Source organism: Triticum urartu, chromosome 6 (assembly GCF_003073215.2).
Source record: "Triticum urartu cultivar G1812 chromosome 6, Tu2.1, whole genome shotgun sequence".
Classification (NCBI taxonomy): Eukaryota; Viridiplantae; Streptophyta; class Magnoliopsida; order Poales; family Poaceae; genus Triticum; species Triticum urartu.
This window is the reverse complement of record NC_053027.1, coordinates 494481332-494504288: the sequence shown is the minus strand read 5'-3', so window position 1 is coordinate 494504288 and position 22957 is coordinate 494481332. Positions and strand designations below refer to the sequence as shown.

The 22957-nt window shown below is 47.5% G+C and overlaps 1 protein-coding gene across 1 annotated transcript; it reads right to left on the bottom strand.

Annotated features, from left to right (window-relative positions):
• Nucleotides 1–4871: 4871 nt before the first annotated feature.
• On the bottom strand, nucleotides 4872–8331 carry LOC125514524 (actin-histidine N-methyltransferase). The gene is made up of 5 exons (XM_048679863.1): nucleotides 7878–8331; nucleotides 6913–7079; nucleotides 6562–6834; nucleotides 5504–5767; nucleotides 4872–5355 (listed from the first exon to the last, which is right to left on the bottom strand). Exons 1-5 carry the CDS (start codon nucleotides 8260–8262, stop codon nucleotides 4987–4989), a joined length of 1458 nt encoding a protein of 485 aa, XP_048535820.1. The 5' UTR covers nucleotides 8263–8331; the 3' UTR covers nucleotides 4872–4986.
• Nucleotides 8332–22957: the final 14626 nt, after the last annotated feature.

The window sequence follows — 22957 nt, the reverse complement described above, 5'->3', positions numbered from 1 at the left end:
AAATCTTGACTCCACCTATCCGCCCATTGGCTTCAGCATCATGAAGCAAGGCTGACAGCCCTTCCGCGCAGATGACAAAAAGGTACAATGAAGATGGGTCACCCTGACGTAACCCCCGGGTGGGGGTGAACTGCTCAGTTAACTCACCATTGATCTTGATTTGATAATGGACAGTAGTTACACATTTCATCACAAGATCAACCCAGCTGATACCGAACCCAAGTTTGAGGAGCATTGCCCTTAAGAAGTCCCATTCAACGCGATCGTAAGCCTTGCTCATATCCGCCTTCGTAAGCCTTGCTCATATCCGCCTTCACTGCCGCTAAGCCCTCACCTCCTCTTTTCTTGTTCAGTAGGACATGTGATAACTCATATGCTATAAGCACATTGTCGGTAATGAGGCGACCGGGGACAAAGACACTCTGATTGTCTGAAATAATTTCCGGGAGCACAAGTTTCAGTCTGTTGGCAATCACCTTAGAGCATGGCTTGTAGACTACATTGCATAGACTAATAGGCCTCGGATCTTTGATCCTGCTCGGGTTTTTAACTTTGGGTATGAGGACAACAACCGTATCATTCCACCCGTCTGGCATTTGACCCCCCTTTAGGACTGAAATCACTTCATCTACCACTTTATCCCCCATGAAGTGCCAATGTTTTTTGTAAACAATTGAGGGCATACCATCAGGTCCCGGGGCTTTGAGATCCCCAATATGATCGAGCGCTGCTTTGACCTCTTCTCTGGTCACTTCCGCTTCGAGGATGTTCCTCATGGCCTCTGTTACGCGGGGTTGCACTTTGGTGAGCAGTTCGTTCATGCGATTACCTTCAGCAGAAGTGAATAGGTCCTGAAAAAAAGAGAGCACATAGTTATTTAAAACTTCTCCCTCCTTCATCTCCGTCCCATCCTCCTTCTTCAGCATCTTAATTCTATTAGCTTTCTTCCTCGCTGACGCCACCGCCATAAAGTAGCGCGTACACTTATCCCCGTCCTTCAGCCAAGTTACATGTGATAGTTGCTTCACTTTGGTGTTTTTTTGTGTTCTAGGTCCTCCACCACACATCTTAGCCTCGCCTATTCCCTAACTTTCTCCTCCAACACTGGGGCCCTCATGCAACTCTCAAGCTTCCCACGCGCTTTCTTTAGCCGACCCTCCAATTCCCCCGCCACTTCCTTCCCCCATTTCTTCATCCTCCCAGCTACACTCCGCATCGCAGTAGCGACATCCCCTCTTCCCTCCAGGCAGCCTTGTTCCCACGCCCCTTGAACTTCTGCACTGCAACCCTCCTCTTGTAACCACCAGGCCTGAAAGCGAAAGCCACGGTCTCCGCTGGCAAATCTTCTTCTACTTTCCCCCGCCGTGGAAACAATCACTGGTCTATGATCCGAATGCCGAGGGCCTGCATTGATCACTGTGAATTCAGGCAACCACTCACACCAAGCGGAGTTTGCCGTGGCCCTATCCAGGCGCTCACAAATATACGTTTTGATCTCCTTACTATGATTTCTCCAAGTGTACTTATCTCCTTCATATCCTATATCACAGAGCTCACAGGCCTCCAAAGCTTCTCGAAACCGATCCATGTGACACTGCGGTCGGATAACACCTCCGATCTTCTCATCCGATGAAAGGATTTCGTTAAAATCCCCCAAGCAAAGCCATGGCCTCCCTGCTTGGTGCTGTTGTGCAAAAAGCTTCATCACTCGCCACGTTTCCACCTTCCTCTCTGCTGCCGATTCTCTGTAAACACCCGTTAACCGCCACACCCTACCACCTTCCTCCACCACATCCACATCAACATGCCCCCGGCCATAAGATCGCAACGTCACGTCGACACCCCTTCTCCAAAAAAGTGCCACCCCCCTACTTCTTCCCTCCAAGTTCCAGGCTACCAAATGGGGCAACCCAAGTGTCCACCTGAACCTCTCCAACTCCTTTTCAGTCATTTTTGTCTCTACCAAAAACACCATGTCGGGATCCTCCTCCCTCCCCAACTCAAGGAGGCTGCGAACTGCTGGGCCGTTCCCGAGTCCCCAGCAGTTCCATCCTACAATTTTCATGGCTCCCGGCGGGTCTGCTCTGGCAGCCCAGCCAATGTAGAATTATTTGTGTCCTCACTCTGAGCATGTTGACATCCTCCCACCACGCCTAACCCTCCTTCCACTCTACTTCTCTTCTCAGTGATCTCCTCCTCCCCTTCTGCCCCCCCTTTTCTGACCAAGGACCGCCTCCCTCGCAGGATTACAATCCACCCTCACCTTGTCTCGCCCCTTCTTCTTGTATCTCTTACCCTCTGGGATCTTGTCCTTCCCGTCATTGGACGGATCAGTCTTGCTGCCCTCCCCCTCCAAGACATTACCAATCTGTTCCTGCCCAGAAAGTGCAAAGGTATTATCACTGGTAACAATAGTTTGTAGGGCACCAGAGCCACATCCCTTCCCCGTCTCATCCAACTTATGAACAGTAGCTCCCTCGTGAAGATCTAACTTCTTCAGCCTTCCTCCCTTCTTCGGGGCTGTGGTATTCTGAGGGCTAGTGACCTCCTCCCCTTTGTCCGTCCCCTCCCGTCCTCCCTCTTCAGACTTCGAGTCACTCTTACGCCACGATAAGCTATCACTGCCGCTGCCCGACCGACCTCCTGACCTACTGGACCCAAAAGCCCCCCCTCTTCCTGTACTTCGGCTACCCCTCCTCCACACTCCATCATCTACATCACCCCTTCTCTGTCCCAGGTCCGCTTTGAGCCACCTCCTGAACTTTTGTTGTTCTCCCTTCGCCAGCTTGACCGAGCAGTACTTCTCCCCATGACCAATGACGCCGCAAGTGTAACAGAAATCCGGGAGGTATTCATATTCTAATCTACACCACCTGCCGTTCTCAACCTCCACCTCCCCTCCTGCAGCTACCATTTGCTTATCATTCATCTCCTCCCCCTCCGACTCCTCGTTCAGAGTGAAACCCCTCATGATGGTTTATCAATGCGCATAAGAACTTTGATCCTCAGATATTTTCCAATGGTATTACCATCATCACCAGTGTCTGCCTCTTCAAAACGACCGATTAAATTACCAATGTCTTCAGCAGATTCCTCATTCATCATACCAAGGGGTAGGTTAAAACCCTAGCCCAGATCGGGATATTATTAAACTGGTAATCCTCCGGCCTTTTACTAGGATCATAATCTTCTATCACCACCAGGTCCTTGTCGAACATCCAGGGTCCATTATCGAGCGCCTTCCTCTTCCCCGTCTCTTGATGGAACGTGAACAAGAATTGGTTCACCCCTATCTCCTTGCAATCGGTCCCCTTGATCGGGCACCAGATCTTCCCCAGCGTGAGACAGATCGCATCTGGATGCGCTAACCTTTCCGACATCACCTTGCCTACCGCCTGTGCCGCCGCGGCTTTCCCCTTCTCCTTCCCCGAGATCCTGATCCTGGCTCCCTTCCTCTCCTCATCCGAAAGCTTCAGACCCCTCATCAACCCAGCTACCCCTTCCATCACTCCTCCCTACGCCTCCACACCCCCTACATCTCCTAGGGTTTGAGTGTTTTACGACCACGCGCTCTAGGGGAACACGCAGAAGGCTTATGGTGGATGGGTAGGGAGAAAAAAAACCGAAGGAACTCGTAAAGAATCCGAACTCTGGACGAGGAAGATGAAGAAACCCTAGGTTGCGCCTCGCCAGATCGCGATCGCCCCCACAATCGCCGGACGGAGACACACCAACCGTCACCATGTGGGATGGACTATATAAATTGGGGATTTATTTGTAATATATATATATATATATAGTGTTACTATTCATCACCCAGGGTGCAGAATAAGTTATTCTTCACCCGAGGTAATCTTACGATCATTTCATAATTAAATTACGTTTGGAATTCATAGTTACATTCCTATTGATTCACTACGTAAAATTTGACATAAACAAATAAAAATATAGGTTATAAGACAAGAAAATTTGCAGTTTATGTGTATAAGACTATGTTTTACGTCTGTAATTTTAGGTAACATAAAATATTTTTTACGGAGATTATATTTTTTTCTACGGTCCCTTTTTGCGTCGAAAATAAGACAAAACTTACGGAACGTAAAATTATTATGGTGCATTGATGGTAAAATAGAGGTATATATATATATATATATATATAGCACTGCTAAACTAAGCATGAGCATAAATTTATTTATCCTACGCGCCGGCCATAGCGTGCGCTTAATTAAGCCAACCACCCCTCCACCCGTCCCGCATGGAGCCATGCATGTTTGAACGTAAAAGTGGAACACTTAGTAGTAAGGACATTACTACAAAGCATATTTACCTGAAATCAAACGTAAATCCATGATGATATTCTAGTAATGGTTCATATGGGATGCAGTAACACAAATAGTAGTAATGAAATCAATGGACTGGATCAGATGTTCCTACGAATTGCTAGTAAACCTATGAGAAGGTAGTGGTAAATCAATTACTACCTAGCTAGTAGCTAATAGCTTTGTTCAGTTAGGTAGTAAACCTACAATAGGTAGTAGTAATGCAATTACTATCTAGCTACTTTTTAGGTAACCATTTTACTAGCAGTAAGGATTTTATTGTTGTTACTATGTTTACTATGAATTTTACTAGCAGAATGTTAGGGAGCGCACATGTGCATGCTGATGGTAACCATTATAATCCCGTTACCATTTTTACCACTAAGTTTACTAGCAAGTGGAGGGAGTACCTGGCCAGGCGAACCGTAGTTGCATGTTGATGGTAATAATTTAATTGTGTTACTATTTTACATGGACTTTTACTAGCAAGTGGAGGGAAGTCACTGGTTTGATCGGTTTAGCGGGTGCACGACTTGGCCGGAGCGTAGGATTAGCATTCTGCGCGCACGCTCACTTTAGCGCCACCGTATATATATATATCCAGTAATCATTAATACAGAAAGATAGTTGATTGTTCAAAAGGGGGTTATCACAAAATGTTAACATCCTAGGCAGTAGATTTCTCCGGAGCCAGCGTCTTGATTCTCCGACTAAGATTCTGCATTATGTCGACGAGCATCAGCTTCTTCTGCAATCTAAACTGGACGGCCAGTTGAGTAGTAAGAGGGGGTTCTCCCTTCAGGACGGCCTGGTCATCCATTATCTTGGTGTGGAAGTGTTGGAGGGCAATGGCGCAAAGTGCGAGAACAGTTCGGAGCGCCGAGGCTTCGACGGTAGGGCCCAGAGGAGCTTCCGTGCCAAGCGACATCAAAGTTTTCAGATCGTGCTTGCCCACGGTCTCCGGGTCAGCTGCAAGAAGAACTCGCAGCGCAGCTAATAAGCGCCCGTCTACTATGTCCGGACCTCCTAAGCTGACCTGAAAGGCAGTAACCAAGTCAGGATCATAACAAAATATATCAGGTTCGGACTCATACAGGAATACTGATCACAATATATTTGAATTTGAAGTCAATCGAATCACAAAATAAAACAAATAAATCATAGTGGAAGAATGTGGGCAAAACCTTTAGAATAGCACCCTCTCCGTGTAGATTTAGCTGTGACAAGATTTCCTGTTGCCACTTGGCTGGTGTTGAAAAGTTGGGATTAGAAACCCCTGCTGCCATGCTAGCAGCATCGAGAAGATTACCATCATAGCTCAGTTCCACTTGATCGTATGGATTCGATGTTACTACAAATCCATAATCAAGAAGATAAAAATCATTGGGGTAGCAACCATAGTTCAGTGTAACAGCAGCGTTTTGATCAATCTGCGTCTCAGCAACAACCTGCGTTATAGCACAACATACAGAACATTACACAGAAAACACACAGCATCTTCCACAAGCAAATGCATCGCCGCATCATACAGTAAAAAACTATATGCATTGAATAAAACAGTTGATTAAATATTTGCCTCTTCTGGGCAAAATATATTACTACCTCTGTAACTAAATATAAGACGTTTTAGTTACAGAGGTAGTACTAACCAAGGGAACTAATTATCTCTAGGAACAGGGCAAACAACAGTCCTATCGTTGAAGTAACTACTATTCACTAAACCAATACACATGCAAGTTAATAACTGAAAAATGAATTCAACAGTGACTAATGTACAGCCAGATACTTTCACTGCTGTTCTTGCAAAAAGATAAAAACACTTACATTACAAGGACATGCTTAACAACTGCATACCACATTAGAAAGTGTATGTAAAGAATGCTACTCCCTTTGTCTCATAATATAAGATGTTATTACAATCGATATATGAGTATATCAGTTGTAATAACATCTTATATTATAGGACGGAAGGAGTACTAAAGAAGATATTATTAGCACATGACTCATGATTCATGAATGGCTAACATGCCAATCAAGAGTACGCAAACAAAATTTGAGTTCTATGAGGGTTATGCACTGTCGATGTGTTTTTACACACAATAATTGTATCTAGTTATAGCATCAATATTTGTGAAGCTAATGCACAAATAAAGAACACGGTAACTCATTAGAGAACAGAAAAATCTGCAATTTTTTGGGCGCAACGACGACAATTACACGTGTAAGATTGAAAAGTACTTGCCTTAACTGACATATCAGGGCTCTCGACATCTCCTTCCTGGACAATCCTAGCATTCGGGCTAAAACTGTGGTTGCACATATCAACAAGGGGCAACAACATTGGGATTTCACCATGCAGACGGAATGCTCGTGAAGACGCTGCTGACATAGCCCATCCAAGGGAAGACGAGTGCAAATCTTGTCCACAAAAAGGATGATCTCCTGAGGGCACAGTACCAAGCTTCTGTTTAAGCTCTTTCTCAAACTCGAGAAGGAAGCGGCATCTTTTATTTATCTGAAATAGCATCAGTGAGAAAACAGACAGGAAAATACGATAAGTATCCACTTAGCGGTCGCTATAGTTCTTCACAACCTGGTGGAGGAGAGGAGCATATTGCAAGTTCTTTATGTCTTCCCCTGGAAAGAAGATTGGTACCGTAAAAGTCTCTGGCAGGTTCGCGATATATGGCCACCAAAATGAATCGGATTTTGTCCTTTCTTGAAGCAACCTCAAGCCGAGTCTCATTGACCACAGTTCCTCTGTCACATGCTTACCACAAGATTCAATTTACTACTTAATAAAAGATAGTTTGCCTAGTTTTGCAGAACGGAATTATGTTCTCAAAAGAAAATACTGAATAAAAATCTCCCTCATATACTAAACAGAGACAGGAAGATGAGTACATAAATTTTCCATCGTGCAGCTATTCGACCACAAGGCAACATCAGTTACATAGAAGGATGAGTTATAGAACAAGTTAACAACTTGACAGATGAGTCCAAGCTTAAACAATTTAACATGAAAAGATAGTATGGTATTCAGAGCTCTGGCTTTTACATTTTTAGCTAAAAGACACAATAGACTGAACCTGGGGTCAATTAAGTTAGAACACGATATTAATTACTAAGCACTGAACTCTTCTCAGTCTCAGGTTATACCAACTACAGTTGTAAGCTGGAGACTAATAAGTTTCACCAACCCTTACTTTTCATATTGTGATTTCACAACTGGCAGTTTCCAACAGAAAATAGCAACAGTTCAGAGCATAATTTAGCCCATGAATCTACAACCTACAGGAGACAAAGAAATTGCATTCATCGTCATCCATAATGTGCCTATTTTGAGTATTTTCAGAAGTTAATAATCCTACTGTTACTAGAGAAGATTTCCGAATCGCCCTGATGCCAAAAGAACCGCATTATTACCAGTTATGCTCCGAATGTATTGTCTAAATGCATCTTAAGTTCAATGCACTCCCGATTACAACCACGATTAAGCTACCACATTATTCCACAACATATAACGAACCAAAGGAAGATAATCAGATGGGCCAATACCGGGGACTCGGTCGGCGAGCTGCATCAGTACTGCGTCCGCAGCATCGGCTGGGCGGCGGAGTCGTAGCGGGATGCGCCCAGGGAGATCAATGAGGACGGCTCCGGGGGGGATGACGCCGTCGGCCGCCGTGGCGGACACCCCGAGGCCGTACTCGGGATGATCGGCCACTCGGAGAGCCGGGTGCACGAAACCTCCCTCGCGCTGCACCCACCGGAGCAGGTCCGGCGGCTGCTGCGCGATGCGCGGGGCGGTCGCTCCTGATGCGGCGGAGCAGGACAAGCTGCGGCGGCGGAGCGCGAATGAAGAGGAGAGGAGGGCGGAGGTCGTGGAGGCGAGGGCCTTCCGCGCCGTCGCTGGCGTCGCGCCCGCCGCGGCGGCAGCCATGGGGGGTAGTTTTCTTTAGATGAGGAAGACGGCTGAAAAGGTTTTTTTTTTTGAGACAAACGGCTGAAAAGGTAAGGGCATCTCCGACGGACCATCGTTTTGGGCTTTGTGGGCGTTCGCCCCACTCCCACACAAGCATTCGGCAAACCTGATATATCCAAATCTACACATTTTTTCATTCGAAGCGGTCAACGCCGCTCAATTGTCGCATTCATGTTGACCAAAAGCGAAGGTGAGACGTTCGGCCCACTGCCACGCAAGCATTCGACAAACCTAGCCTATCCAAACCATCTTCCTCATCTGCACACTTTTCTATCCGAAGCGGTCAGCGCCGCTCAAGTGCCGCATTCATGCCGACCAAAAGCGAAGGTAACCTCTCACGTCGTTCCAACATTGAAGCGGCGCGCCAAGCCAAGAGGGCCATCCACCCTGTTTTGCGGTGCATGTAACCGCTCCGTGTTCACACTACGTAGATCATCAAATGGACATAGAAATGCACATAACCCACATAATTGGTCATTAAAAAATCACCACAGTTCACATAATCCATGTAACCGACGGACAAGTTCTAAACTAGATTACTAAAAGCGGAAATAAACATGGAAAGAGTGTCGAGCTTCACCACTTTCTCGCCGGCCCTTTGCCCTTCTGGTCACCGGTGCTACCGTAGGCGTCCGGGTAGGCGGTGGCTGCATGAGGTGGGTAGTCAGAGCCGTCGGTGATGTGGAGGATGAGGAGGAGTCGATGAAGCCCACCATCTTCCGAACAAAGCGGTCATGCTACCTCTTCAACTTGGCCGCCCTCGCCACCTCTGATGTTGCCTCCAACGCCTCGTACGCTGACTGCTCCAGCCCTACTCGGAGCGCCATCGGGTTCTTTCCGACGGAGCCGGCGGGCGTCCGTCTCCATTGTCATAAGCGAGCAGCGGTAGACCCATGGGAAGAGCCACTCCTCGTCATCGGGCACCATCGGCATCTAGCGGCGGGAGGACTGTGTGACCGTCTCCGAGGCCAACACCCTCTCCCTAGCCCGCCGCCTCTCGCGGCGGGCGAAGCGCACCTCAAATTCAGGTGTTCATGTCTGTGGCACCGGCGGAGCAGGGCACTAAACCCACCGCTGCCCTTGAGGAGTAGTAGTTGGAGAGTTAGGAGGGCGGCAGCGGGCCATCGCCGCGAGCAGGCGTACAGCACGGTGCCAGACCAGCTGGCTCCAGCATCGACACTGTGGCAGGAAGCGGCCAGGGACAGAGCACAACCGAACTGCCACCCATGTCCACCCGCAAGTGCTTCAAGGCGAGGTAGAGGGCCAAATCCTCCTCGTCACCCGCCGCATCATGGAGGAAGGCATCCCAATCGTCACTGCTCCCACTGCCTCCATCACTGTCGGAGCTGGACAGGTGGATGGAGAGGAGGAGGGGATCGGATTGGGAAAAGGGAGGAGAAGAGACGGGGAGCGGAGCAAAATGAAGTGAGTTAGGGTTTGCTCTGGGTGGGTTTTTTGTGGGGACAGAGTGGGGTCATGGTAGGCCAGTATGGGTCGGGCTGACATGGCGGACGCACTCGAGCCTCCCCATATCCACCCCAGATTTGGGTTGGATATGAGGGGTGTCGGATAGGCCTGGCGTTTGGGTCTGGTTTGAGGCGTTCGACTTTTTTTGACCGGTCTGTCCCCCTGGGCGTTTTTGACCCGTTTGAGGCGCTTGGCTGTAGATGCTCGAAATCCCCTAAAAATGTTCATCTTTCTATTTTAAGTCCATGAGCTCAAAATGATAGCATATCAAATCTTCGATGAGTGAACGATATTCAAATGCGAGATTAATAATTCTAATTTAAATATTACAATCCAACTAAGTTTTCAAATAAATAGTTTAAATTTGAATCCAACTCGCACATATGTTCTAATTGTCCCCTTTAATCGCTCATAGATGCTCAACCAAACCTTTCTTGAGCTTCTTATGAGTTGATCGCGCTCATAGATGCTCAACCAAACCTTTCTTGAGCTTCTTATGAGTTGATCGGTGCCAATTTTGATGATGCATATGAACAAACTCATCGAACATAGACAGTTTCCAGTGTATAAGTTGGATACGATCACCCATGTTCTCAAATTTCATATCTCTGGCAACGTCTTCATCCTCATCCTTCATGATCATGTTGTGCATGATCACACAATATTTCATCACCTCCCGCAAGGTCTCTGAATCCCATTGTTTAGCATATTTATGAACAACTGCAAAATGGGATTGGAGCACTCCAAAGGCCCTCTCCACATCCTTTTTATCTCATTCTTGTCTTTGCGGAAAGTGATCTCTTTTTTGACCAACTGACTCAGAGATGGTCTCGACTAATGTAGCCCACGGAGGATAGATATCGTCTACAGATGGTGGCGCATGTTCTAATGATGTCCACTGACAGTGTAGCTGGAAAGAGGAGCTTGTCCTTCAGTCAACTTAGCAAACAACGGAGACCGCTGCAGCATATTGATGTCATTGTGAGACCCGAGCATGCCAAAGAAAGTGTCCCAAATCCAGAGAACATGCAATACAACTACTTCACGAATGATGGTTGGCTTCTTAAAATGGCCCTGATATTGCCCTTCCAGAGCTTTTTGGGTAGTTCTTACATCTCTAGTGCATGCAATCAAGATATCCAAGCAAACCTGGCCACCCTCTTTCTTCCTTCGGTCCTTTTTACTCTGCATATAAGAATTGTCTGAAGTCAAACTTCATAAAGTTTGACCATATTTATATGAAAAAAATATCAACATCTACCATGCTAAAGTTATACAATATGAAAATTTAAGTCATGACACATCCACTGATATTGATTTGATTTTGTGAATGTTGGTATTTTTTCTATAAAGTTGGTCAAACTTTACTAGGCTTGACTTTAGACAAATCTTATATGCAAACTAAAAAGGATTATAGCCTTTTGGTTTCCGCGACCGTTGGTTCTCTCAAGTATCAAGGTCCAAACACCTCAAAAGTGAGGGACACTTCCCACGCATCCGGCGAGCCAATGATGTCGGAGAAGTGATGGAATGCGGCCTTAGCCATCACCACCTTGCCAGAGATGACCTCATCACTGACACGAATCTGAAAGATATGGTTTTTCTGCTTACAATGAGACGCATGGATTTCGAAGAAAGCAAAGTTATAGTGTCCCCTTCCACCCACCCCCGCGCGGAGCCATGAGAAGTGCACCTGTTGTCTAGTGATGGAATGCTCAAGGGAGGCTAGCCCCAAATAAGCCATCTTGAGTTTGCGCCGCAGCCATGCCTCCTCAAGCTAGAGGGGCCTCTTGTCTTGCACCGCAGCAGATGAAGAGAGATACTGTCGATGGAGCGTGTGCTCCAACTTTGGAGATGGTGTGCCATGAACTTGACTACTTGAGGCGCGAGTAGATACGATAAAAGGAGTCTGAATCTGGCTCCTCGGAATCCCAAGCAGCAACAACTACCTCAAGGAAGCCGTCCATCTTATGCCAGAAATGCTCAAAAACGTGTGGGGTGGCTAGAACAGGGCACACAATCCACAAGGAGGGAGGCAATGATCAGAGATGGTCGAGGCCAAGCTGCACAGCCTACAGTATGGGTGCAAGACCTCTCAATTTGGCATACAGAGAACATGGTCATTGTGCATGAGGGTGGGTTGTCATGCTCGTTAGACCGAGTATACTGTCGACTATGGAGGTAAATATCTCGCAGCTCCATATCAGCAACAAAGCTTGTATACATGGACGAACGGTTTAAATATGGTGAAGATTGTACCACATATATGTATGGCACACCACTAGGAGCTAGTATAATCTATTGGGTTAGCCTGGCCCGCCGCACGAGCCCTTGCTGCTGCCGGACTTGTTCGACGGGGCCTTCTTGCGGGATCTGAGGGAGCACGCCCTTTTCCATTTGATGTACAGCTCCCTGCACTCATCACTGCAGAATGCAAATTTGCCCCTGTAGAAGACAGACAAAGAAATTGGACCATCATGTTACAGACATCTCCAACGAATAAATTTAACCTTCTTTTATTGCAGTGAAGAAACCATGCATTTTTTTAGTATTTATTTATTTCTCTCTCGTTGATGACAGATTGTGACAATTAAAGAAATACTCTACGAGCGTTAGATGGTAACGAGTGACAAGTTTATGGATCAAACAACAACTCATATGATTGCGGAGTATTAATAATTAATTAGCATGGCAGAGCAAACCAAAAATGTATCGGCAACAAGTAACATGCTGAGGGAAAAGATTTGCATCGAACATTCCTCTAAAATACGGGAGAGCATAAGATTCATGCTATGAACCGCTTACACTAGTAGCATCGATGGGTTGCTTATACTAGCTAGCATTGAATCAGCATTACCTTTCAAGTGAACGAGGTTAGTCAAATTAGTACGGAATACTTGTCTAAATTAAACATGGAGGGTAACAAATTATTACTATCATTTCATAAGTGAAAACGGATCCTGAATATGCCCCTCACATAAAACACGAGGGGAATCACGAAACCAACACAAAATCGTAAGCTGCCAGCAACATCATAAGAAGATTGGATCAGGTGCAACCTTGACGTGGAAAACGAACGAACGGCGCGGAATTCACATCGGAAAGCATCATGAGAGATTGATCGGATCCTAGCCAAAAATCACAAGGAAGCTACCGAAAAGGACAAAACTGAAACGCGAGGCCGAAACACGAGGATTCTACCGGACATTTTCCACGCTACGACGAACAAAGAATGGGAAAATAGTGACGCTGGTACCTGTAAATGTAGGCGTCTTCGCCGGCGAGGGGTTTGCGGCAGATGCCGCAGGCCGCCAGGAACGCTGCCGCCATCCACAGCCCGGCAAAGGTGTCCCTCTTTAGATAGGGGGTGGCGCCGCCTACAGCGCTCATCTTCACGGTGTTAGCCGACACAAAAAAGATCGGCCGCGCGCGTGCCTTCTTGTCGTCGCCGCTCACCTGGCGCACCCGCCTCGCCGCCGACGGAATGGACGCCACGCTGAACTTCCGGCGCAGCACAATGCTCCTCTGCCGCTCCTTGAGCATCTCGTCGGACCGGGTCCGTGCCGAGCTCGCTCGCTCGCTGGTTCCCGCCCCGCCTTTGTCAATCTATATTTCAGTACGGTGGCCTTTGTGTCCCAAGATTTGGAGAGAGACTGGATGGTGGTGAGAGGGGTTTTGGGGAGGAGGAACGGGGAAGGGGCAGGGGCATAAAAAGAGGAAGAGGCCGGGCACGTGAGCCGTTCACTCCCCACTCTAGACACCTGGATGCTTGTAAAACCAGCCGGTCTCTGTTGTTCCATATCGGGCAATGGCTACTCTATGCTATACGCATGATGATTTGGTTTTGCTGAGGTAGAGTGAAAAATCAACCTTTTTTAGATAGAAAAATAAACCAACCAATGTGTGATATTTGGTGTTAAACATAATAAGGAAACACATTATTACGAACCACATTGCTTTTTATTTAGTCGAGTTGTTTTATTTTCATTAATCTATATATATCTGGTGGCATGAAAGTTTCGCGGCGCCACATTATCATGCGAGATATGGGGGCTGCACAAGCCGTTGCTACGCATGACTGACCTAGGTCAAGGAAACGGCAACGGACTATCGGCAGGGCTGCGAAAACCGTCAATGCGCTTGACTGGCCTAGATCAAGGAAACGGCAATGGACTTTTGACTGATTTGTGGGCCGCGGAAACCGTCGGTATGCACTGGCCTAGATCAAGGAAACAACAGTGGACTTTTGACAGATATGTGGGCTGCGGAAACCGTCGCTATGACTGGCCTAGATCAAGGAAACCGTAGCGGAGATTCGGTTGTGTTCACTGGAATCTTTTCCGGGAGCACTTTTAATATAGGGGTGTAATGTGGCTCGATAGATCGATGTCAACTTGTGTCTCACTTTTTCGCTGGAGCACTTATCCGACACGTCATACATCTGGCTTTGAGCTAGAGTACAACTTTTGTTTTGTCTTTTTCATGCATTATGATAGATATCATGACGACAAACAAGGTTTATCTTATGGTTTATGTTACATCGAAAGTCAAAATTATGCGCCCTTTAAGATTTACAACATCTAAATAATTTTATCCAGTCTCAACATGAAACAATTTATACAATTCTGTTTATTCGAATTTCAACAATACAACAAACACCATGTAGTACACAAACTATGCCTAAACACTTAGGCGGTTGTTGTTTTATGCTCATTCGAGTGATGTGGAATTTGAGCACTTTACTTAAATCATAGCATCAAAACTAAAGCGATAGCAATTCTACAAAAGTTGACTCAGAGGAAGTCACTCGGTGCCTTCAGATGGTTGTACTTGTAGTGTCTTGTATGTATTCTCATCTAGTGCATCAATACCTTTTTCCTCATATACAGAAATCCACCGTGTTCTCACCTAGATTAGTTATTGTTAGTAATAAAAATATCATTAATGTACTAAATTACTTTAGCTTTTCCCTGATTATTCACTGACTATGTGAGGTTCCAAAAATCACCCCCTTCCATCCCTAGACTCCCCACCCACCCCCACTGTGGCAGATCACGAGAATCCAACACAAGGTCACATTAGCACGACCAAATATATGTTATTTAGTTTGTTGGTTTTTGTTTTCATTAATGTTTGTTATATATGTATGTGGTGGCAAAGTTTTGTAATTACTAGATCAATGGTATCGTATTTTGGTGCCTCACTATAATGCGTGGGATGTGGGCTGCACAAATTTTCTAGATCAATGAAACCATGACCGAGTGTTGTCTATGTTGGCCCACGGTTCCCTCCTATCTGTCACTCTCTCTCTCTCTTTCTCTCTCTCTCTCTCATCGAGGGACCTGATTGATGACCTACAAGTATAGGGGATTAATCGTAGTCCTTTCGATAATAAGAGTGTCGAACCCAATGAGGAGCAGAAGAAAATGACAAGAAGTTTTCAGTAAGGTATTCTCTGCAAGCACTGAAATTATCGGTAACAGATAGTTTGATAACAAAGTAATTCGTAACAAGTAACAAGTAGCATCGGTAACAAAGGTGCAACAAGGTAGCCCAATACTTTTTAGAGCAAAGGACATGCAGAAACGTTCTCTTATAATAAGCAAAACGTTCTTGAGGACACATGAGAATTCATCTAGTTACTTTCATCATGTTTATTTGATTCATATTCCCCACTTATGATTACCCCCTCTCGCAAGCATCCGCAACTACGAAAGAGAAATTAAGATAAATCTAACCATAGCATGAAACATATGAATCCAAATCGCCCCTTACAGAATAACACATAAACTAGGGTTTAAGCTTCTGTCACTCTAGCAACTCATCATCTACTTATTACTCCACAATGCCTTCCCTTAGGCCCAAGTATGGTTGAAAGTGCATGTGGCACTTTAGTATATTTTGGTGTGATGACAATATGATTAGAGGAACTAATATCGGTTGCTAAAGTCTATCTCAGGATATTGGTTCCATGAAGATTCCATTTGAGTTATATGACCCCCCCCCCCAAATTCAAAAAGGTTAAGGCGTGGTTTACCGACGACTTGAAGGTTTTCGTTTGGTTCGTTTTGAGTCATAGGAAAAACCGCACTATCAAGAGGGGTCATTGTGGAATAAATGTCGTGTGGGAATGCCTCCTATATTCATACACCCCCATCATTATTCCTCGTTGAGTTGTGCTTTGTCGCGGTGTCCTGTGAGGTTCTTCAGTAAGTTTCTGGACACCCCGTTGTCGGTGTCAAAACCGGCGGATCTCGGGTAGGGGGTCCCGAACTGTGCGTCTAAGGTTGATAGTAACAGGAGACAGGGGACACGAAGTTTTACCCAGGTTCGGGCCCTCTTAATGGAGGTAATACCCTATGTCCTGCTTGATTGATATTGATGAATACGAGTATTACAAGAGTTGATCTACCACGAGATCGTAATGGTTAAACCCTAGAAGTCTAGCCTGTATGACTAAGGTATTGAGTCCATCCTATTCGGACTAAACCCTCCGGTTTATATAGACACCGAGGGGATCTAGGGTTACATAGAGTCGGTTATATAAGATGGAATCTTCATAGTTGTTCACCAAGCTTGCCTTCCACGCCAAGGAGAGTTCTATCCGGACACGGTGTAGTCTTCAGTCTTCACATCTTCACATCCCATCAGTCCGGCCCATAGATAACAGGTCAGACGCCCGAGGACCCCTTAGTCCAGGACTCCCTCAGTAGCCCCTGAACCTGGCTTCAGTGACAAGGTATCCGGCGCGTAGTGCTGTCTTCGGCATTGCAAGGCGGGTTCCTCCTTCCGAACTCCAAAAAATAGTCTTCGGATGAAACAAACGTGTCCGGATCTGTAACACACAGCTGCAGAGGGTATAGCATTTTCATGAATCCGATCTACTGACAACTTTAATAATGTGATGTCACGCCCTCCCGGCCTTTATTTCGAACCGTTTCCTGTCCCGCCGTTCCATGTTTTGGGGGCATGGTTTTTACTGGCACGTCTAGTCGAAGCTGGGATCGTGCCCCCTTATTGCGGGATTTTCATCAATACGGGTGTGGGCAACCTAACCGTCCTGTGGGAAAGATTCCTTAGGAATAGGCTGGTTCTTAGGCTTTAGGAGGAGGCGTTCAATACTGGAGGCCTTTATAAAGGAACCAAGGGTCGTCTTTTTTACGCCAAACTTCTCCTCAGCCTTCCCAACCCCGAGTTCCAACACCCAAGGTTCCACTCCATTGCTTTCAGCCTTCCCATCATGTCCGGATCCAGCTCCCAAGGCCGATGGGTGGCTTCCTCTGTTATAGAGGAGGATATTGCAAAGCTTCGGGCAGCCAGATATCTGTCTGCAGAGATCCACCACCGGCTTCTTGCTCAAGGACAAGTTATTCCGACCCCCAGATCCAGCGAGAGGGTTGTGTTCATCCCCCACTTCCTCCGGGGGTTAGGGTTTGCGCTTCACCCCTTCGTCCAGGGGCTAATGTTTTATTACGGACTGGATTTTCACGACCTGGCCCCGGACTCGATTCTCCACGTCTTGGCGTTTATCATTACATGTGAGGCCTTCCTTCGAATCCCCCACACTTCAGCTTATGGCTCAAGACCTTTAGTGTGAAACCGAAGATAGCCGCGGGGAACAAGTGGAGTGCGGCGGTGCTACAATCAGCCAACTCGCCAACACTACCTGGCCAAAAGGTTCCTTTACCGAGACTTCCAATTGCTGGCAGCGGGAGTGGTTTTACATTACAGAGCCCCACAGTACTAAGTGGGTTGCTGCACCCACTTTCCGTCCTGTCCCACCATCACAGCTTGCATCATGGGTCAACAAGGGGCTGGACTGGGGATCGGTTGATGAAGTGCGGACCTTACAAAGCCGCATCCGAACCCTCCTCTAGAGAGATATCGATCTCGTTAGTGTGATTCAAGTGATGTTAGTCCGCCGAACCCTGCCCTACCAGCGCAGGCCTCGCCGCATGTGGGAGTTTAATCCAGAAGGACTACAGACCCTCCAACACTTTTTTGGCGCCACACATTAAGGGATGTGGAAGTTATTTTTCGGGAAGCGGAAACATTGGCCAGATACCGCTGAGGACGCTGGCCTCAACTGTAATCGTTCGGATACCCCGGTAAGCACTTGGCTCTCGAATACTTTGCGGCCATGCATACAGTAATATGATACTGAGCAGGCTATCTTTTTCCAGGGCTGGATAAAGAAGGCGGAACTGATTATGTGTTCGGCCCCTCTGCCCGAGGGTCCAGCGAATCCTGTCCTAATAAGGATGCTGGCCCCAACACCATACCAGATGCCGGAGAAGGAGGACGAGGCGGAGGACAAGAGGACCAAGGACGGCCTCTATTCCCAAGGGACCTCGGACTTTATGTTCGGAGGAATAAAAATCCCCTCATCCGAAGACAAAAGTACAGGGGGGCACTATCTCTTTCCCTCCCAAGAAGAAGAGGGCCGCCTCCGAAGATTGGGAGAAGCAGGCTCCTAAGCGAGGCAAGATGTCTCTGGGAGGCGCCCCGGGCCTGGAGGACGTCGAAGCGCAGCCTCATGACGAGGACGAGCCTCCGGCCCAATCGTAAGTGAACAAGGCTGTTCTAAACATATGCCGTTCTTTTCGTATGATGCCTGAAATATACATTTTTTGCAGCCCAGCGCGCAGTCCCCTTCAACAATCCTCTTCCTCGGGGGACCTTCTCCCGGAGATGATGGAAAGCGAGACGCCCCCACCGGCCTCTCCGTCCAATAGGGCAGACGATATTGAGGTGTCGTCGTGGAGGGTCTCCCCCGACCAACAAGTGGTGCAAGGGATGACGAAGATGCTATACGAAGGTGATACTTCGGCGGCCTAGGGTTCGGGGAACAACAATGAAGACCCCGAACAGTCCGGAATGCAGCCGGATACAAATAAACGGATCCCTTCAAAGGGTGACCATACTCCTGCGGCTGCCTCCGGAGACCCAGAGGCACCGGATATCTTGATGAACATGCTGCGGCAGGCGTCTATTTCAGAGGAACATCGTACTTGATGGGTACAGTGGTTGAAAAGGTCCTATCTACTAAGAGCGGATTGAATGAGGCCTTTGCGAGCCTGCTGAGAGGCTTCGAGGTTTGTAATGTAACATGTGCAATTGTGTTTTATTCAAAAAATACACCTGTGTATAGACAGTAGCCCCTGAGACTCCGATTGGCTTCCTATGGGAGGCGAACGGAGGATCAAGAAGAAATTTTGGAGGACTAAACTGATTAACTTTGAACACAGGCTGCTTCCCCCCTGGCTACTTCCCGAACTGCGGATATTGCCGAACTGCAACGGAAGCTTGATGTGGCCGAGGATGATATTACATTGATCAATATGCGCCTTGATGAGTCGCAAGGTATGTATTCGAACCAGTCTCTGTACGTACATTTTTGTGATATAAGCATGAAGCTGAAAGCTGTACCTGGCTGCAGATGGTGCTGCCACCGTTGAAATTCTTCGGGCGGAGCTAGCCCGGTCCAAGGAGCAGGCCCGGCGTAGTAATGCGGCTGCCGAGAAGGCATCGACTGAGTTAGAAGCCGAACGGGCTGCTCGGCGTCAAGACGAGGAGAGGATGTTCATGATGGCGCTTGAGCTAAAAAGTGCTGCCAGCCGCTGTGAGCTCCTTGAGAAGGAGAAAGAAGCCAAAATGGCTGAAATTAAAAAGGCTTTACAAGAAGCAAGAGAAGCGCGGTCTGAATCCAGAGTGGCCCGTGAGGAGATCTGGCAAGCTGGGGAGATTGCGGCTGGTAAGCCATTTTTACTACAGGCTAAGTTCGGCGATCCGAACTATGCTCATTGAACCAATTGTGGAGTTCTCCGGACGAGTTTTTAGACTTGCCGAAGAGTTCTTCCGATGCAGCGCAGTATTATCAGGTGCGAGAGGGGTACGCAACGGAGAAGCTTTTCTGGTCACAGTTCGGCGCCTCGAAGCGCCCCCTGTTGCTGAATGAGCAGATGTCCCATTGGGCCGAGCTTCATAGGATATCCGGTGCTGCTATGAAGAACGTCATAATCCGGTTATGGCCAACTGAGCCTATTCCGAATAGTTACTTTGGCTTGGTGCAGCGGCTTGTTGACGCAGTGCCGCGTATCGACGTTGTGAAGCGATCAGTGTGCATCAAGGGTGCACAGATGGCTTTTGCCTGAGTCAAGACATTCTGGAGGAATATGAAGGCCATCGACATTGCGGTGAAGAGTCCGCCCAAGCGCAGGGACCGCCACGAACCAGAGCATTATTTTGAAGACGTCCTAGTAGCCGTCCACTTGATAGAGGGTCAATGTTCGAAAGACATAATGTTCGAGTGAGGTGTATAAGAATTGTACGAGACAATTTTATAGTGAATCTATTTGTATGTTTTGCTCGAAAGCTTGTGTTCCTCCTGTGCGGCCGTTTTAATATAATCTAAAAGATTTCCAGTCGTCGGTTTCAGCCCCCTTGTAGGAATACAGGGGTGTTCAAAAAAGCATATGATCACTCTTGACCCAACGTCTTGGTCCGTAAAGGAGGTGTCAATGCGGCGAACTAGGCAACCAAACTATAGGACGTTAACACTTTCACTTAGCCATAGGAGTTTTATGGTGGGTCTACGACATAGCCCCTAGTATGTATGCGGCTTATTCATACGATGCGTTTACATAATTGACCGGAAAAGAGGTCCTTCGTGTGACACGGAGGAATCGCTAGAGACTCCGATAAGTCATCGAGTGGTTGACCAGCTCTCGCCGCATCATGACAGTCAGTTTTTGGTTTTCTCTACTGAGGTGCATCACCAGGTGAACCGGTAGCACAATCACAGTAGTTCTCCCTTTACTACCCTAGCCGATAGAACGGAACGTAGGATAGCAAGCATAGGAGCCGGGCAACCCAACTATTGACCCAAGACATGATTCGGAGCTGATGCATATAAGGCCAAACTCGCGTCACCGAAGTACGCTGTAAAAGCTGTTCGGACTTTGTTGGCAACTCATTTGTTCCCGTACCGAGCCCCTGGCAAGTTAAGCCGGGGTATGTTTGTGAAACAACCATGGGAGGCGTGTTCATTTGCGGGAAATACGCGGGTAATTAATTCGGATAGTGTGAACTGGGACCTGAGCGATATGCTGATGATTAATTAATATATATGCCACGACCTGGGTCATTTGATATGCCCTGGGTCGAAGGCAGAGGAAAAAGGCATGTTACAGGCTCTAAAAAAGAGTTCTGTCTACAAAAGTTTATTTTGGACCTCCTGTCACACGTCTGCGCCGCCTGTCCTCAGTGAGGGGAATCCTTGAAGGAAGTAGCCCCGTAGGTGAGTGTATGGATCCGAACTCCGATGGAGTCGGTCGTAAGTGTTTCTCTGTTGCGCTACCTGCTTTTAAGAAGTATTGAAAAAAAGGAAAGTATATAAAAAACGTTACCGGAATGTTTGCAGACTTATCCGTATTGTGCTTCCGCCGCTGCCCATGGTATCTTAAGTGCGTAGTTATGTATACACGGTATAGCTTCATCGTGTATATGAGATGGGTGGCAGAAGCCGAACTGCTATTTCTCCGGATTTGATCGATCTTCGGGGGGAAGTTGCTTCTGGCCCTCTGCATTTGGCTATTGAACCATTCCGTCGTCCCTATTGGCTTGCGGCCTCCTTCCCTTGTGTTCGGTGTTGAGCTTGCCGGCCTGCTTGAGGACCCAACAGCTTCTGTTGGTATGATTGGCTGGTTTGTTGGGGTGGCCGTGTATCTGGCAGGGTTGGTCTAGTATCCTGTCTAGGTTGGATGGTCTGTCTCTATTCGCCTTGAATGGCTTTTTCCGTTGACCGGGCTTGGGATTGCTGAATCTGGCGTTAACCGCTGTGTCGCGTGATCTATCGTTATCATTGCGACTGTTGTATTTGCTTCGTCGTGGCTTGCCATTGCTATCTCGGATTTCGGAAGTGCCCGAGTCGCTAGCGCTATTGCTTCTACAAGCGAGCCAGCTGTCTTCTCCCACACAAAAGAGGGTCATTAGAGCGGTAAGGGCTGTCATGGATCTAGGTCCTTCTTGACCGAGGTGGCGTGCAAGCCATTCATCCCGGACGCTGTGTTTGAAGGCCGCAAAGGCTTCCGCGTTCGGACAGTCGATGATTTGGTTCTTTTTAACTAAGAACCTGGTCCAGAGCTTCCTTGCTGACTCTCCGGGCTGCTGGACAATATTACTTAGGTCATCAGCGTCCGGTGGCCGGACATATGTTCCTTGGAAGTTGTTGCGAAAGGCGTCCTCCAAGTCCTCCCAGCTGCCAATAGAATTTTCCGGCAGACTGTTTAACCAGTACCGAGCTGGTCCTTTGAGTTTTAGTGGTAGGTATTTGATGGCGTGAAGGTCATCTCAGCAGGCCATGTGGATTTGGAGGAGGAAATCCTCAATCCATACCGCGGGATCCTTTGTTCCATCATATGATTCGATATTCATGGGTTTGAACCCGTCTGGGAATTCATGCTCCATTACTTCATTTGTGAAGCACAGAGGGTGTGCGGTGCCTCTATGTTGGGCCACACTGCGGCGTACCTCTGACGGAGTCCATTTGCGGTTTTCAACCCGGGCGTGGCTAGGTTTGTCGCGTCCGAATAGGTGGTCGTCGTCACGTGTCGAGGTGTGTCCTTGCGATTCATAGATCGCTCTTGGGTATCCTGTTTTACTGCCCCAGCCCTGTTGAAGGTTGTATGTACAACCTTGAGCTGTTTTGTTCTTGCCTTTACGGCGAGGTGGGGCGGTCTATTGTTCGGCTTGAGTTGCCGCTTTAACCGGACCAAGTTGTGGTCGACCTGCCGCATTGTGCGATGATCGCACGGGCTCGAACGCCTTATCGTCGCCCTGGGGTAGCGGTATATGCTTCGAGTAGCTTTTGGCTGGGCCACCAAGGCCGTATTTTTTGGCGGCTAGGACTTTGGTCCATCTATCATTAAGAAGATCTTGGTCAGCTTGAAGCTGCTTCTTCTTCTTCTTCAGGCTCCTTGTAGTGGCTATTAGTTGGCGCTTTAGGCGCTCCTGCTCACAAGGTTCCTCAGGCACGATGAAATCTTCGGCACCGAGGCTCTCCTCATCCTCAGAGAGTGGAAGGTAATTGTCATCCTCCGAATCTTCGTGCGTGGCCTGTTTACCGGGGCTATCCTGCCCGTCGTCCTGTTCATCGTTAATTGTATCAACGAGGTCTTCGTTGTCT

Bases quoted from the DNA above. Each gene is read 5' to 3' on its own strand.
- LOC125514524 (XM_048679863.1), bottom strand. From the start codon at position 8,262: ATGGCTGCCGCCGCGGCGGGCGCGACGCCAGCGACGGCGCGGAAGGCC. The intron at 5,768-6,561 runs GCAAGTACTTTT...GCTATAACGCAG, and splicing joins GCCCTGATATGTCAGTTAAG to GTTGTTGCTGAGACGCAGAT. The intron at 5,356-5,503 runs GTTTTGCCCACA...ACTGCCTTTCAG, and splicing joins GAGAGGGTGCTATTCTAAAG to GTCAGCTTAGGAGGTCCGGA.